The 14092-nt window shown below is 37.8% G+C and overlaps 1 protein-coding gene across 17 annotated transcripts in view; it reads left to right on the top strand.

The window, feature by feature from the left end:
• Positions 1-12236, top strand: part of PDE4D (phosphodiesterase 4D) — a 1663062-nt gene extending 1650826 nt beyond the window's left edge. For all 17 annotated transcript variants that reach the window (XM_037799050.1, XM_037799045.1, XM_037799053.1 and 14 more), the window contains 4 exons: positions 4971-5125; positions 5956-6078; positions 6539-6721; positions 7284-12236. In XM_037799050.1, coding sequence (XP_037654978.1) covers positions 4971-5125; positions 5956-6078; positions 6539-6721; positions 7284-7697 — 875 coding nt within the window. In that variant the 3' untranslated portion in view covers positions 7698-12236. The remainder of the gene's footprint in view (positions 1-4970; positions 5126-5955; positions 6079-6538; positions 6722-7283) is intronic.
• The last annotated feature ends 1856 nt before the right edge of the window (positions 12237-14092 follow it).

The raw sequence follows: 14092 nt of genomic DNA, 5'->3' as shown, positions 1-14092 counted from the left end.
TCTGCCAGCTCTAATATGCTGTTGAAACTTTCCTGGGAATTTTTCATTCAGTCACTGTTGGCTTCAATTCCAGTAGTTCTTTGTGGTTCCTTTTTAAAATTTCTGTCTCTTTACTAAGTTTCTCATATTATTCATTCATTGTTTTCCTGTTATCCTTTAGTGCTCTGTATTTTCTTTCATCTCCTGGAGTATATTGAAGATCTTTTTTTAAAGTCTTTGTCTGATATGCTCACCGTCCGGTCTTTGTTGGTGTTTTCTGGATTTTTATCCTCTTCCTTAGGAGGGGCTATCATTTCCTGTTTCTTTGTCTTGTAATCTTTTGTTGCACATTGTATGTTTTAATATTTTAAAATGTTAGCTCTGGGATTTATTCCCTGAGATGTCTGTTTCTTGAACTTGTGACCAGCTGGTTATAGGACAGAAATTTTCTTGAGTATCAGGGAGGTCTAACCAAGGCAAATGCAAAGTACAGGGTCCTCCCTGTGTTTGGGGGGCCTGTGTCCTGTCCTGGGCTTGCTTGTGCTTGCCTAGTGGCTTAGGAGTCCTCTGGATACAGGAGTTTGAATGCCTCTTCAACTCCCCAGGAAATAGACCTTTTCTCTCTCCTGGGTGTTCCACTGCCAGACTTAAAGCAGGTAAGCCTTTGTCCCTGGCCGTCTGCCTCAGTTGCTTCTTGCACTTATTTCGTTGTCTCAGGCTGCTTTTGCATGATCAGAAAGTCAAGAGAGGAGTTTCCCAAGTCAGTCTTTCCCAGCTGGAGCACTGGCCAGCTCCAAACTACCCTGAAGAAGGAATGAGGGACGGGCCAGGAAGGGAGCCAGGAGCTGCTTCTACAGCTCCCCAAAGCTATGCTTTCTTGACCCGCCCAGCAAATGCAGCCCTTCAGCTGTCCCCCGCAGCTCTGAGGAAGCATCCTATCATTAGCTCTCCTCCACTGCCTTCATCCAGGGCAGTTTGGAACAATGGCTGCCCTCTGAGCAGGGCTCCCAGCCATCCAAAGTTACTAGTCAAAAGCTATGATCAGTGATCAGCCTGTGCCCACCCTAGATCTTGAGGAAGTGGATTTTTATGTCCCTTTCTGGCACCAGCAAGCTGTGCCACAGGCCAGATCCCACTGCACTGTGGCCTGCCACAAGAGTTGGGGGTGAGCATTGGTATTTACTGTAATTTACCGACCTCTTGCTTCACTCTTCCCTGGCTGCTGTACAGTGGTCTGCTAGACTCCAGAGTTTCAAAATAGCTGATTCAGACAGTCCCTGCCTCTTTAAGAGTTGTTCTACTGGAGGGCTGGGTCTTCCTATTCTGCCATCTTCCTACAGTCCTCTGAACCTGCAGTTTTAATCCTTTGTCTGTGGCAACTGGACATTAATTTAAAACTACCACTTACCTTCCCCATTTCCAGAAGTGTTCTGCTTAGAAGTCCTTTTTAAGATTTTTGTTTTATAACTTACAAATATAACATATAGTATGCTGTCACTTTCTAGCTCTAGGCCAAGCCTCATAAAACTGTAAGATGAGTGAAAGTGTAACTCTTTATCATAGTGCACATATTTTCAGTGCTAGCCCCTGGCTTAATTGCTCTACCATCATCTTTTGATTCTGACTGTTCTTACCATCAAATGAGGGCCCAATCTTCTTTTGCTCCCTGTGTCTTTTAAAACAGGCTGGTTCACTGCCTGCAAGCCTCTTTTTCCTCTCTCTGGGCTCTTGGGATGTAGGTTTCAAGTTAATCACAGTGGTGTTTCCCAATCTATCCAACGGTAATTTGTGGAGGAAATTCTGGGAGCCCCTACTGAGGGTTACCCACATTTCAGATTGCATATTAATATTATCTGATCCTCAAAATGGTTTGCTGAAGATTGCCTTCATTTTATAGGTAAGACCAAAACAGGAAAGGTTCAGTGCTGATTTCAAAGCCAGATCTGTTTGAACCCTAAACTCGTGATCATTTTACCTCAAATCCTGATGGAATGAATATGCATTTAATTTATGACTAAAAGTGCCTTTTATTAAGAAGATAAGCCGATGTATAAATGGAATTTGCTTGTTTCAAAAATTGAGAAAGTGGTAAATTTGAGATTGGACCTTATGTTAGTCTTACCATATATTTTAGTCAGGCTTTTATAAAAGCAATATATGTTCATTGTAAAATTTATTCAAAGATAAGACAAATAAGATAGAATGTGATAAATGCCAAATGAGTGTTTGTTACAAAGTAGTATAGGAGTTCACAGGAGAAAGTGAGCAGTCCTGTCTGTGGTTATCAAGAAAAGCTTCATGGAAGAAGTGGCTTTTGTACTGGGCCTTGAAGATGGGAGATGAGAGGGTGTCAACAAATATTTTATATAAGCTAGCCTCTCTCTCCCTCTGTGCTCTACCTTAAAGTATTAAGACAATTTTCTAATTATTCTTGAAACTTCAAGCAATCTACCTAAAAGTATTGCATTAGCATATTTAGGGAAAATATACTCAGGAACTGCAGAATCTTACCTCTCCCTTTAGATTTGGCCACATGCCTTGAATCTTAAAGAGTAAAATCTAAACGAGATTCAGTGTTCTTAACTGCTAACACACATTCATTTAAAAATCTACAATCACCATCACCTTCCTTTAATGTTCTCAGAGTTGAGGAAGCTAAAGAGACCCAACAGTCTAGTCTTCACCAGTGCTGAAAGAAATCCTTTTGTAGCCTTTATGACCAATTTGGATTCTTCTTAAATATTAGGCATCTCATGAAAACATAGGTCCATGCAGAAACTTGAACACAAATGTTTAGAGCAGCATCAACCATAATAGCCAAACGGTGAAAACAATCAAAATGTTCATCAACAGACAAATGGGTAAACAAAATGTACTCTGTCAACACAATGGAATGTTATTCAGCTATAAAAAGGAATGAATTGTTGATACATGCTACGACATGCATGAACCTTGAAAACATACTAAGTAAAAGAAGCCATTCACAAAAGACCACATACTATATGATTCCATTCCTATGAAAGTCCAGAAGAGGGAAATCTATGGAGACAGAAGAAGATTAGTAGTTGCTTAGGGTGGGCAGAAGGGCAGGGGCGTGGGGTGCAGAGGCAAAGGGGGAGGGGTGATAGATAAAAGATATGGCTTTTCTTGCTGTCAGTGTTCTAAAGAAATTGACTTTGGTGATGGTTGCACATATCTGTGAAGATACTAGAAACTATTGAATTGTGTACTTCAAATGGGTGAATTGTATGGTTATGTGAATTATATCTCAACAAAGCTGTTTCAAATTAAAATATTAGGCATCTCAAATGTTCAGGAGCTAACCACTTCTCAAGGAAGCCTTAGCCAGTGTTCCTAGACACCCAACATGAAAGGACATTCTTACCTTACATTCAGAGTAGAACTCAGACTATTTGTTACAATTTCCATACCACAGATCACTCTCTTCCTTGAAGTAACATCTCCTCCTCTAGTTCTTCCTCTGTAGGCTAAGTAGCCTTAGTATCTTCCATCTTCCTTTGTGGGGTATATAAACCTATCAGCATTTTTGAAAAGCCAAGTCAGTTCCTCTTAAGGCCCCTTATCCACTGGCATGTTTACTCCCCTAAAAGAACCCTAATAAATTAATTAGACATTATTTCTCCAGTCAGAAAACATTGTGCCTTCCTTTCAATACATCTTCATTTAATATAGTTCTACTATAAAAAATAATATCGTGTGCTAAGGCCCTGTATACTTTTACGTTTTGATTTCTATATGCTTAACCATCCATAGATATATAACAGTTCATAGAGATTCTTATCAACTATTTAAAAAGACTTGACCAGATACTGCCTTTTAAAAAGTAAGCATTATTGCTTTACCCAAAAATAGACAGCAATACCATACACACCCACTCCCTGGTATTCTAGACACATGTTCCTGTAGCTTGGTAGCAAAACTTTAGATGTGCAAATTCCTACTTCCATTATACCAATAAAATCATAGGATTTCTCAGTTGAAATATGTCCTGGGCCTCCCCACTCCTTCCTGGCTCCTTTGACAGAGTCATGTTGAATATTTCTTTCTTAGAAAGTATATATTTCCAAATATATTTTGTGTGCATTCATCAGAAAAAAAGATCAAATCCATGTGCTTTTAGTCTTTACAATGACTTAAGTAGAAACAGAATAAAGGACCAGTCAAAAATTTTTCTTTTTAAAGACTGCCTGATAGATTTGGGTCTGCTGTTTACAGGGCCTAGGAAAGAGTCACGATCTTTCGCTGCAAGATACACAGGTCTGGGGCAGTGGTGAGAGAGTGGCATAATTCTGCACCACAGGGTTATGTAGGCAGCTAAAGACAAGCCTGTGTGTGAAGCCATGGGTGTGCAGGCACGATAGGGGGTACACCTGAATTTAGTGACTGCCTTCTTACTAGGAAGACATAGGAAAAAAAGGAATAAAGCTTGGCCTTTCAAAACAATACTGCGGGAGAAAATAAAAGCAACATGAACAAATCTATTGTTTTCCCAAACTGTTCTTGTACCTTCTCTGACTAGAAACATTGCGTAAATCACATGATTCTTACATTATGAAAGGTAGGTTAGGCAATCCAGTTATCAGGAATACAATAACTTATGCTCCAGACATGTTGTAGGTGTTAAGAATAATATCCTATTCAGCTGGGTTCATAGAGCTGTATATGGTGGGAAGGTTAAACAACATCTGATCCAACTCTTCTTTCACTTTAAAAAAAGAGGAAGCTGAGGCCCACAGAATGAAATACTTACCACAAATTATTAGTAATGTTAGAATTCATACGTGGAATTCCAGTGCTCTTTCTGCTGTTACATTATCCAGTATATTCTCTTCTGTATGTTGTCATGTAATGATGAGGGCAGCAGAGATGTTTAGCGGAAATTACATCCTAAACCCAAAATATCTCACAATTTGGAGAACAGGTTAGAATACACAGCCTTGCTGATCTTCTGCCTCTTTTCTTTCTTTCAGACTCTGAACTTGCCTTGATGTACAATGATTCCTCTGTCTTGGAAAACCATCATTTGGCTGTGGGATTTAAGTTGCTTCAGGAAGAAAACTGTGACATTTTCCAGAATTTGAGCAAAAAGCAAAGACAGTCATTAAGGAAAATGGTCATTGATATCGTAAGTAGCTGATGAAAGCATAAAAGAGAACTGTGATGCAAGGTGTTTAAAAAAAAAAAAGTAAAGGTGAGATGAGCATCAGGTAAAAGGAATTATATTTCAAAATCGACTGTTGCCCTTTACTTTTGAGGAAGCTGTCCCTGCTGCTGGCAGTGATATTCTATAGTAGGTTTTCCTCTTTCAGCAGTTTAGAGTTAAGAATAATCACAGCTTGCCCTCATCATTCAGGTTTTATTTTCTGAGCAGCTCTGGTCTGGTGTCAGGTAGAGAAAGATGACTTACAAAAGCAAAGGGCACTGGCCATAGCGCAAATGAATTTTTTTAACCTCTCTCCATCAGTATGTATTACTTAGGATGATTATGAGACACAGGAAGATCTCTGGTTATCGAAAACTTTTCATGTTAAGCTTTATACATACAAAGGCAGGGGTTATTTACCTCAGATGAGCAGAAAATTAACCCAAATATTCTGTTTCTGAAGCATACTGTGATCAATCTGGAATCAGCCTATCACAGTCCAGTAACCAAATTCTAATCCAATGAATGGCAAAATCTTTGAAACATGTGATGCTATCTCATCCACGGGGACATCATCACGTTTTTCACCAGAAAAGTGGTTGTTAGTGCCTAATTTTTCTGTCTATTGTACACATTTATCTGGGTTTCCAGAAAACTTGACAGCAAAGGAGGAAAGATTCTGCCCAGGAAGGAATGGAGAATCAGATGTCATAGTAGTTTTCCATTTCTTATAAAATTCTGAATGCTTTCATGTGCAAATTCTGATTTTTTGCTTTGGACTTTCTAACTTAAAACACTCTTTGTCTTTTAAGGTACTTGCAACAGATATGTCAAAACATATGAATCTACTGGCTGATTTGAAAACTATGGTTGAAACTAAGAAAGTGACAAGTTCTGGGGTTCTTCTTCTTGATAATTATTCTGATAGGATTCAGGTAAAACATTATTTGAGCCTAGCTTTGCATAGGAATTGTTTCTCCTTTCTCCCACCTTATACTTTTAGTAATAATACACAGGATATTTTTTTATCCAAACTCTTATTCCTGAGAATTAAATAGGTAAAATCCTATTGATGTTTTCATTTGCATACATTTTTAGACAAAGAAAGCAACTAACATCCCACAAGACCTACCACATAAGCAGGTCTGAATTTAACCAGACCAACCATGCACATAGTTTCTCTTATGATTTCTAGATGCAGTAGACGTGGCGTTATTTGAAACTATTAATACAAGTGTGCACCATATACAGACACCCCATGGTTGAGCTGTTTGGAATAAATCTTACACTACATGTATTTTTAAGTGTCACAGTCATCTGATGTGACTTTCTAGTAAGAAAAAAAAAAGGGGGGGGGAAGTAAGTGCTGAATAGAGAATGCATTGTCTATTTTAGGTCCTTCAGAATATGGTGCATTGTGCAGATCTGAGCAACCCAACAAAGCCTCTCCAGCTGTACCGCCAGTGGACAGACCGGATAATGGAGGAGTTCTTTCGCCAAGGAGACCGAGAGAGAGAGCGTGGCATGGAAATAAGTCCCATGTGTGATAAGCACAATGCGTCTGTGGAAAAATCACAGGTATTGCATTAAGCTTGAAGCTCTCAGAGAGAGTAAAACTACAACTTTAACATTTGGTTAGTTTGCATACACATCACACAGTATTGTACTGCTTGTTTTTTGTTTGTTTTTTGTTTTTACAAGCGCAGTTTCACATTGTTTGTGAACCCAAAAGCTCTTAATTCTCATGACTTTATATGGTTTTGATACAAACTTTTGTAAATTTCATATTAAAGTCATATACCAAGTACATATGTCCTTATTTCATTTATCTGGATTCACCCAGAAATTAGCTTTTCTAGAATAAAATCCAGGCCTCAAGCTATACCATGTAAACAACTGGAAATTTTTTATATTGTAGACATACTCTTGAACTAAAGGTTCTAGAAGCTAATTTTAACAATACTTTCAATTATCTGGTCTGTTGCCGAAAGCAGTGACTATTTTACCAAATAAGGTTAGTAGTCTTCAGTTCAGTGTTGTTTTTGTGGGCCTTGATCTAGCTGACTTTTTCCATCACTTCTTAGTCTTGTCTCTCACTCAAGTTGTTTTTTTTGTTTTTCTTTTTTGCTTTTCTAACTAGGTGGGCTTCATAGACTATATTGTTCATCCTCTCTGGGAGACATGGGCAGACCTTGTGCACCCTGACGCCCAGGACATTTTGGACACTTTGGAGGACAATCGTGAATGGTACCAGAGCACAATCCCTCAGAGCCCCTCTCCTGCACCTGATGACCAAGAAGAGGGCCGGCAGGGTCAAACCGAGAAGTTCCAGTTTGAACTAACTTTAGAGGAAGACGGCGAGTCAGACACAGAAAAGGACAGTGGAAGTCAAGTAGAAGAAGACACTAGCTGCAGTGACTCCAAGACTCTTTGTACTCAAGATTCAGAGTCTACTGAAATTCCCCTCGATGAACAGGTTGAAGAGGAAGCAGTAGGGGAAGAAGAAAGCCAGCCTGAAGTTTGTGTAATAGAAGATCATTCTCCTGACACGTAACAGTGCAGAAACTTTCATCCCCCTCCTTTAAAAAAAAAAAAAAAAAAAAGAGTAGAAAAATTGTTTCCAAAGTGCATGTCACATGGCACAGCCATGGTCACACCTCACTGTCATCTGCCAGAACGTTTGTTGAACAAAACTGACCTTGACTGCTCAGTCTGGCGCTCAGGAATATCGTAACCAGTTTTCTCACCTCCATGTCATCTGAGCAAGGAGGACATCTTCGTGAACAGCATTTTAACAAGATCTCAGCTTCGTAGAGCTGACAAAGCAGATAAAATGAACTACTCCAAAATGATTTCAAGGGAGTGTGGCTCATCAGGCAGCCCAAGAGTTGATATGATTCGGGGTTTATTTTCTTTGTATTTGTTTATAATATCTTCAGAAGAAGGCATTACAGAGAGTGAACTAATGGATGAAGCAACAAATCCATCAGGAACAGGGGACAGCATGAATCTGTTACCAGGAGGAAGATGAGCCACAGAAATTGCATACTTTTCTAATTTCAAGTCTTCCTGATACATGACTGAATAGTGTAGTTCAATGAGCTGCACTGACCTCTACATTTTGTATGATATGTAAAACAGATTTTTTGTAGAGCTTACTTTTATTATTAAATGTATTGAGGTATTATATTTAAAAATATGTTCAGAACTTCATCTGCCACTGGTTATTTTTTTCTAAGGAGTAACTTGCAAGTTTTCAGTACAAATCTGTGCTACACTGGATAAATCTTAATTTACGAATTTTACTTGCACCTTATAGTTCATAGCAATTAACTGATTTGTAGTGATTCATTGTTTTATCTACCAGTGACTTCCATTTTCAAACAAACAAACAAAAAAACATTTTGTTGCAGGAAACCCTCTTTTGTAGGTCATTTAACTTGCCTTTTTGTTTCACTCTTTTCGGATCAGCAGAGTTGCTCTCCACTGACATTTCTCTTTACAGTGTGCAAAGTGAATATCTGTTCTGTAGAACTTTGATGTGCATTTTGTCTAAATGTGTCTTAAGCCTCGTGGAAATACACTTCATCAGTTGGTGTTGTCCAAAGCAAGTGGGAGATATATAAATACCCAGTAGTTTACATGGTCAGTGTTTTTTAGATATTTTCCTACTGAATGTCTTATAACCTTTTGCTGTGTCAGTATACCCTCATTTCACAAGTGCATGTCTTTGTGATAACCCACACATTTCATGCACATTTTTATTGTTTTTACATCCACTTGTAGTAGAAAAAAACCTTTTTCCCCTTCGTGCTGCTTTATTATTTAGTGTGTGTTTGAACCTGTGTCCATGTTCGGTAGATGGGGTCTTATCAAATATATCATCACCATTCTGGTTGATGAAAAGAAAAACCAGTAGTCATGTTAGAGTTAGCATTTGTTTCTACCATGAGATCATGTATAATGACTAGCTTTTACTCTTGGTTTACAGAGAAAAGTTAACAGCTAGCTAGGCAATTTTTATGGATATTAACAGAGTTTATTAACAAACACAAGAACAATTTAATTCTCTTTTGTTTCTATGATGTTACCATGGGATTAAGAACTGTATAAGGAATATCCTTGAGAAGTAGTTTTAAATGTAGCAACTACTATTTCTTAATGGACTCCCATGTACCATGTAGGAATTGCTTTTACCAGTTGTCAATCCATAAGCATGACTTACAGAGGAGAACTACTTCTTTAAACACACTGAGGGAAAAAAAAAGTTGACGTAAGAAGATTCTACCTATATAGAAAATTAGAGATTGCTCTAGGCACATTTCAGCACCAGGAGCTATATTGCAATTTTAGATAGATAGTAATTCCCAGTGTTTACCTGCTAATAACAATTAGCATAATCTGGCATTTAGTTTGGACTTTCTTCCCTTTTCAGCTCTTACTAAAATGTTTACCTTCTTATTGGAACCCAACTAATCATTTTTTGCATTGATATTCAAGAATTGAGATAGAAACTAAAGACCAAATGGAAAATACATAAAACTAAGAAAAATTGCAAACCTGAAAAGCATTGATATATGGGATTTCTCAAGGAAACTTCTGAAGCTGGTAACTAAGCCATCAGCCAGGGAAGTGATCCAAGCTGAAGACAGTTCTCATTTCAATCCCCTGAGTGCCATCAGAAACTTAGAACCTTTGGTAGAAAATTTGTCTTTATGACTCTGATCTTCTATAGAGCAGAGTGGGAATCAATGAAGTATCAGATTCCCACCCTCCTCCACCTGCAAAACCTGCAAAACCCAAATGAACAGTTTGCAATCTTTCAGATAGATTTATGCTGGGCCAAGTGATTTCACAGAGTGTTTGGGAACTTTTTTTTTGTTTTAATTTTATTTGCCCCAGTAGAGGTCAAGAAAGGACTTTCCTCACGAAGGAAAGGCAAAGAGTCTAGGTTTTATTTCTTTTCCCAAAATATTCTCATCCCCTGTCCTCCCTAATTCGCAGCGCCCCCCCATTCCCCTCCCCCAGAGTGCCTGGAATCTTAATAATGGGAAAAAAAACAAATGTTAAGCATCAATATGTCACAAACAAATCCAGACTTGAAAGGGTTTATAACTGCACTAATAAAGAGGTGGGTTGTTTTCTTTTTCTCAATTTGTTGTGAAGCTACCCACAGTTGGACAATCAAACTATAGAAGAGACATAATATCCAAGAGGCAGGGACTAATGCACTATATAATCTGCTTTTCCCCTCCCTCCTTTTTTCTCTCTCTCGCCAAAGTGTGCTTCAGAATTCCACACTGCTTTAAAAAGAATATCCTTTTACAAAGTAACTTTACATTTCCTAAAATGCCATAAGAAAATGCAATATCTGGGTACTGTATGGGGAAAAAAATGTCCAAGTTTGCATAAAACCAGTACATTTCAGCTTGCAAGTTACTGAACACGATAATGCTGTTTTAATTTTGTTTTCTTTTACGTCAGTTAAAATTCACAAGAAAATAATGTAGATAGAACAATTTGCAGGCAAGAAAAAAAACTTGAATGAGATGGATTTTACAGAAAGCTTTATGATAGTTTTTGAATGCATTATTTATTTTTTGTGCCATGCATTTTTTTCCTCACCAAATGACCTTACCTGTAATACAGTCTTGTTTGTCTGTTTACAACCATGTATTTATTGTAATGTACATACTGTAATGTTAATTGTAAATTATCAGTTCTTATTAAAACATCATCCCATGATGGGATGGTGTTGATATATTTGGAAACTCTTGGTGAGAGAATGAATGGTGTGTATACATACTCCTTATACATTTTTCTTTTCTCCTGTAATATAGTCTGGTCACTTTAGAGCTTGTTTATGGAAGATTTGCGAAAACTATAAAATACATAAAGATATATAAATTAAAAACAAAAAACAAAAAACAAAAAAAAACAACTAGCTGCAGGTCTTTGGTCCCAGGGCTGTGCCTTAACTTCAACCAATATTTTCTTCTGTTTTGCTGCATTTGAAAGTGAGGTAATGGTGGAGCTAGGGCTGGGCATCTTAGAACTGAGCTTTGAAATGATTGGATTACTGGCAATGGCTGGATTTTACCAAAACCACAAACAACCGTTGGAAGATTCTGAGACCATTTGGAAATAAAAATATGCTCTTTACTTCTTGCCAGGGAGCAGCACTACATATATCATGATTTTTTCCCCCTTCTATTGATTAGGTATTGCTTCAGATAGTTACATTTGATTGTTTTGGGTTTTTTCCATCCCCCCCCCCCCCAACACTACTGGGAAAGTACATTCAAATCCAGTGATTATAATTATGTCTTTGACCTCTAGAGCACATAGGAAAAGGAACCTGGTTAGAAACTATAACCATGGATCATAAGTGTGGGTTAGTCATTTATTTTGTCAGCTTCCTGTCATATCAAGAGAATATATAGTATGGCCTAGGTGGGTTTTTTTAACCCTGGAATTTTTCTTCAATTACGAACTAAATTTCCTTATATGTATATAAATCCATCCACTCAAACACAAAATTTTGTATGAGGTCAATTCCCATAGCATAAAAGTTTCACCATTCTCTAGGACTTGTTTCTATAAAACTACCATATAGTTTTAGAATTTTTAAATTTAACCTTGCATAATGGCCTGAAAGTGAAGAAAGGTTCCTGGTGGATAATACGGAAACCACCTCCCACTGCTGCCCAGCCCTTGGAACACGTGACTTATCAGTGCAAGGAGAGATTCTTTTTCTAGGAAAAATGAGCCTCCTATTATTTTATTTTATTTTTTTGACACAAACTGTAGATTTTAGCAGCCCTGGCCCAAAGGAATTTGATTACTTTTGTTTTAAACAGTATAAAGGGGACACTATAATTACAAAAAAAATATATATCTCCTTACTGATTTTGTTTTTATTTCTTTGGATATGTTTTCAGAGTGGTAACTTGTGTGTGAGCATTACAAATGACGATTCTTTTAGTGATTTCTTAGCCTCTCTTACAGCCCATGGGGATAGTACTGTACATCAATACCTTCATATGAAATTTTTATATGCAATGAAAATAAAAGCATGGGTTGATTCTGCCTATTTATGACTCTTTTTTTACAAATAAGCTTATTCATTTTATATTGTACTTCAATCAGCACAAGTTTCTAAGAGTAATGAACAGGGTTAATTGTGAAATGAAAGGATAGTGAAGTCATAGATTAGTATTGCTATTCATAACCATATGAAACCAAATTAGGTTGCCAAATCTTGCTATAGAAAAAAAATTCCCCAAATTATGGCCATAAATTAAGCACAGAGTTGTCTAAATAGGTTTGGGAAGAGGACTTCCCTGTTTAATGGAGTATTCTGAAATACTGACTGTTATTCAAACATTCAACAATCATTTGTTGGAAGCCTGCTCTGCAAACTACAAGGATTCAACAATAAACAAGATACACAAGTCTCTGCTTTCATGGAGCTTACAATCTGGAGGGGAGAAAGGCATTCACTCAAATGTGCTTGTAATTGTATACAGTACAACGGAGAAGCTCAGGTGCTGTAGTTAAGAAGGAACCTAAACTTCATCTATTCTGAAGACTTGGAGAATTCATTCTTGAGGAAGTGATTTTGGACTGAGATCTGAAGGTTAGTAAAAGATGACCAGGCAAAAGGGGGAGCTGATGGGAAGAGGATGAGATCCAGACAGGAAATATTTGCAAAAATCCTAAGGCACAAATGAACTTGAGACCTCTGGAGAAACTGAGGGAAAGCAAGAGGGAGGGTTGACAGGACCTAGAGATCAGGGGCTTTCCTAACCATCCAATCCAAAACAGCACCCTTACTCCATCACTCTTCATCTCCTTACCCTGCTTTATTTTCTTCATAATGCCTATCAAAAATTGACATTTAATCTTCATTTGCTGTTTGTCACTTCCACCAGAATTTAGCTCCATGAGAGCAGGGTCTTTGCTTACCTGAGTATCTAGCATCTATAACTATGCCTGGTACACAGAAGATGCCTAATAGATATTTGTTGACTATATTTATAAGTATATATTGGATATAATCCAGTCTGATAGGAAGACATTTTAGGATCTTATAGAGTTTTTTAACTTGATCCTTTAAAGATATCCTGGGGATTTTTGGTTTTAAATTTTTAACCTTCTAAGATCATGGATAAAGGAGTTTAGGGTTTACTGTCCCATTGTTAACTAACAATGCTGTTTACCTATTTCTCACAATTCTATTGTGTGTTTTTTTCCTTTTTATTCTGAATGGCAAAATCCATTTTTTTTTTTTTTTTTGCATGTGACAGAGGATTAAGAAGGTATCAGCGAAAATTTAACCCTCAGATAATCCCCAAATCCTAACAAGTAGAATAAGGTAAACAAATAGAATGGTCTATGCATAGCCTCTTCACTATTTCTCCTCCACAACAAAGAACTACAGCCACTATAGGCAAAAGGCACCCAATTTGTGCCTTCCAGAGAATTCTTAAGTTAATCTTGAGTTTCTTTCCCCAAAGTCAGTGAGACGTTCCCATCTTTTCCTCACTTGTCCTCCATCCTGATTCAGATCTCTGACCTGGAAACCTTTCCTCAGGCACACCAGCTTTGAACCAACAACAGTAAAATGTTCCACCAGAAAGTTGCCAGAAAGCATCTACCCCAAAGGGGATGTACTTACCCACACAGCCTTGCTTCAGTGGCACAGTACTGCCCTTTCCCGTCTTTCTGATTTGGGCTCCTTTTCTCCTACATCTGCCCTTCATATCTCAATTTACTCTACATTAAACTCAGTGTAGCAGCTATAAACCTTAGTTTGATGGCTGGTGGGCAGGAAACACTGCCTTCTTTAGTTCCCTTAATGAATTTGGAGTCTGTGTCCTGAACCTACCATAGTACTGGGAATTTCAATCTCTTCATAATTGGCACATCACCTCTCCCTCCCAACAT

The sequence above is a fragment of the Choloepus didactylus genome, chromosome 11, assembly GCF_015220235.1.
Source record: "Choloepus didactylus isolate mChoDid1 chromosome 11, mChoDid1.pri, whole genome shotgun sequence".
NCBI classification, from domain to species: domain Eukaryota; kingdom Metazoa; phylum Chordata; class Mammalia; order Pilosa; family Megalonychidae; genus Choloepus; species Choloepus didactylus.
The sequence above is the reverse complement of the archived record's forward strand: the minus strand, read 5'-3'. Positions and strand labels throughout refer to the sequence as shown.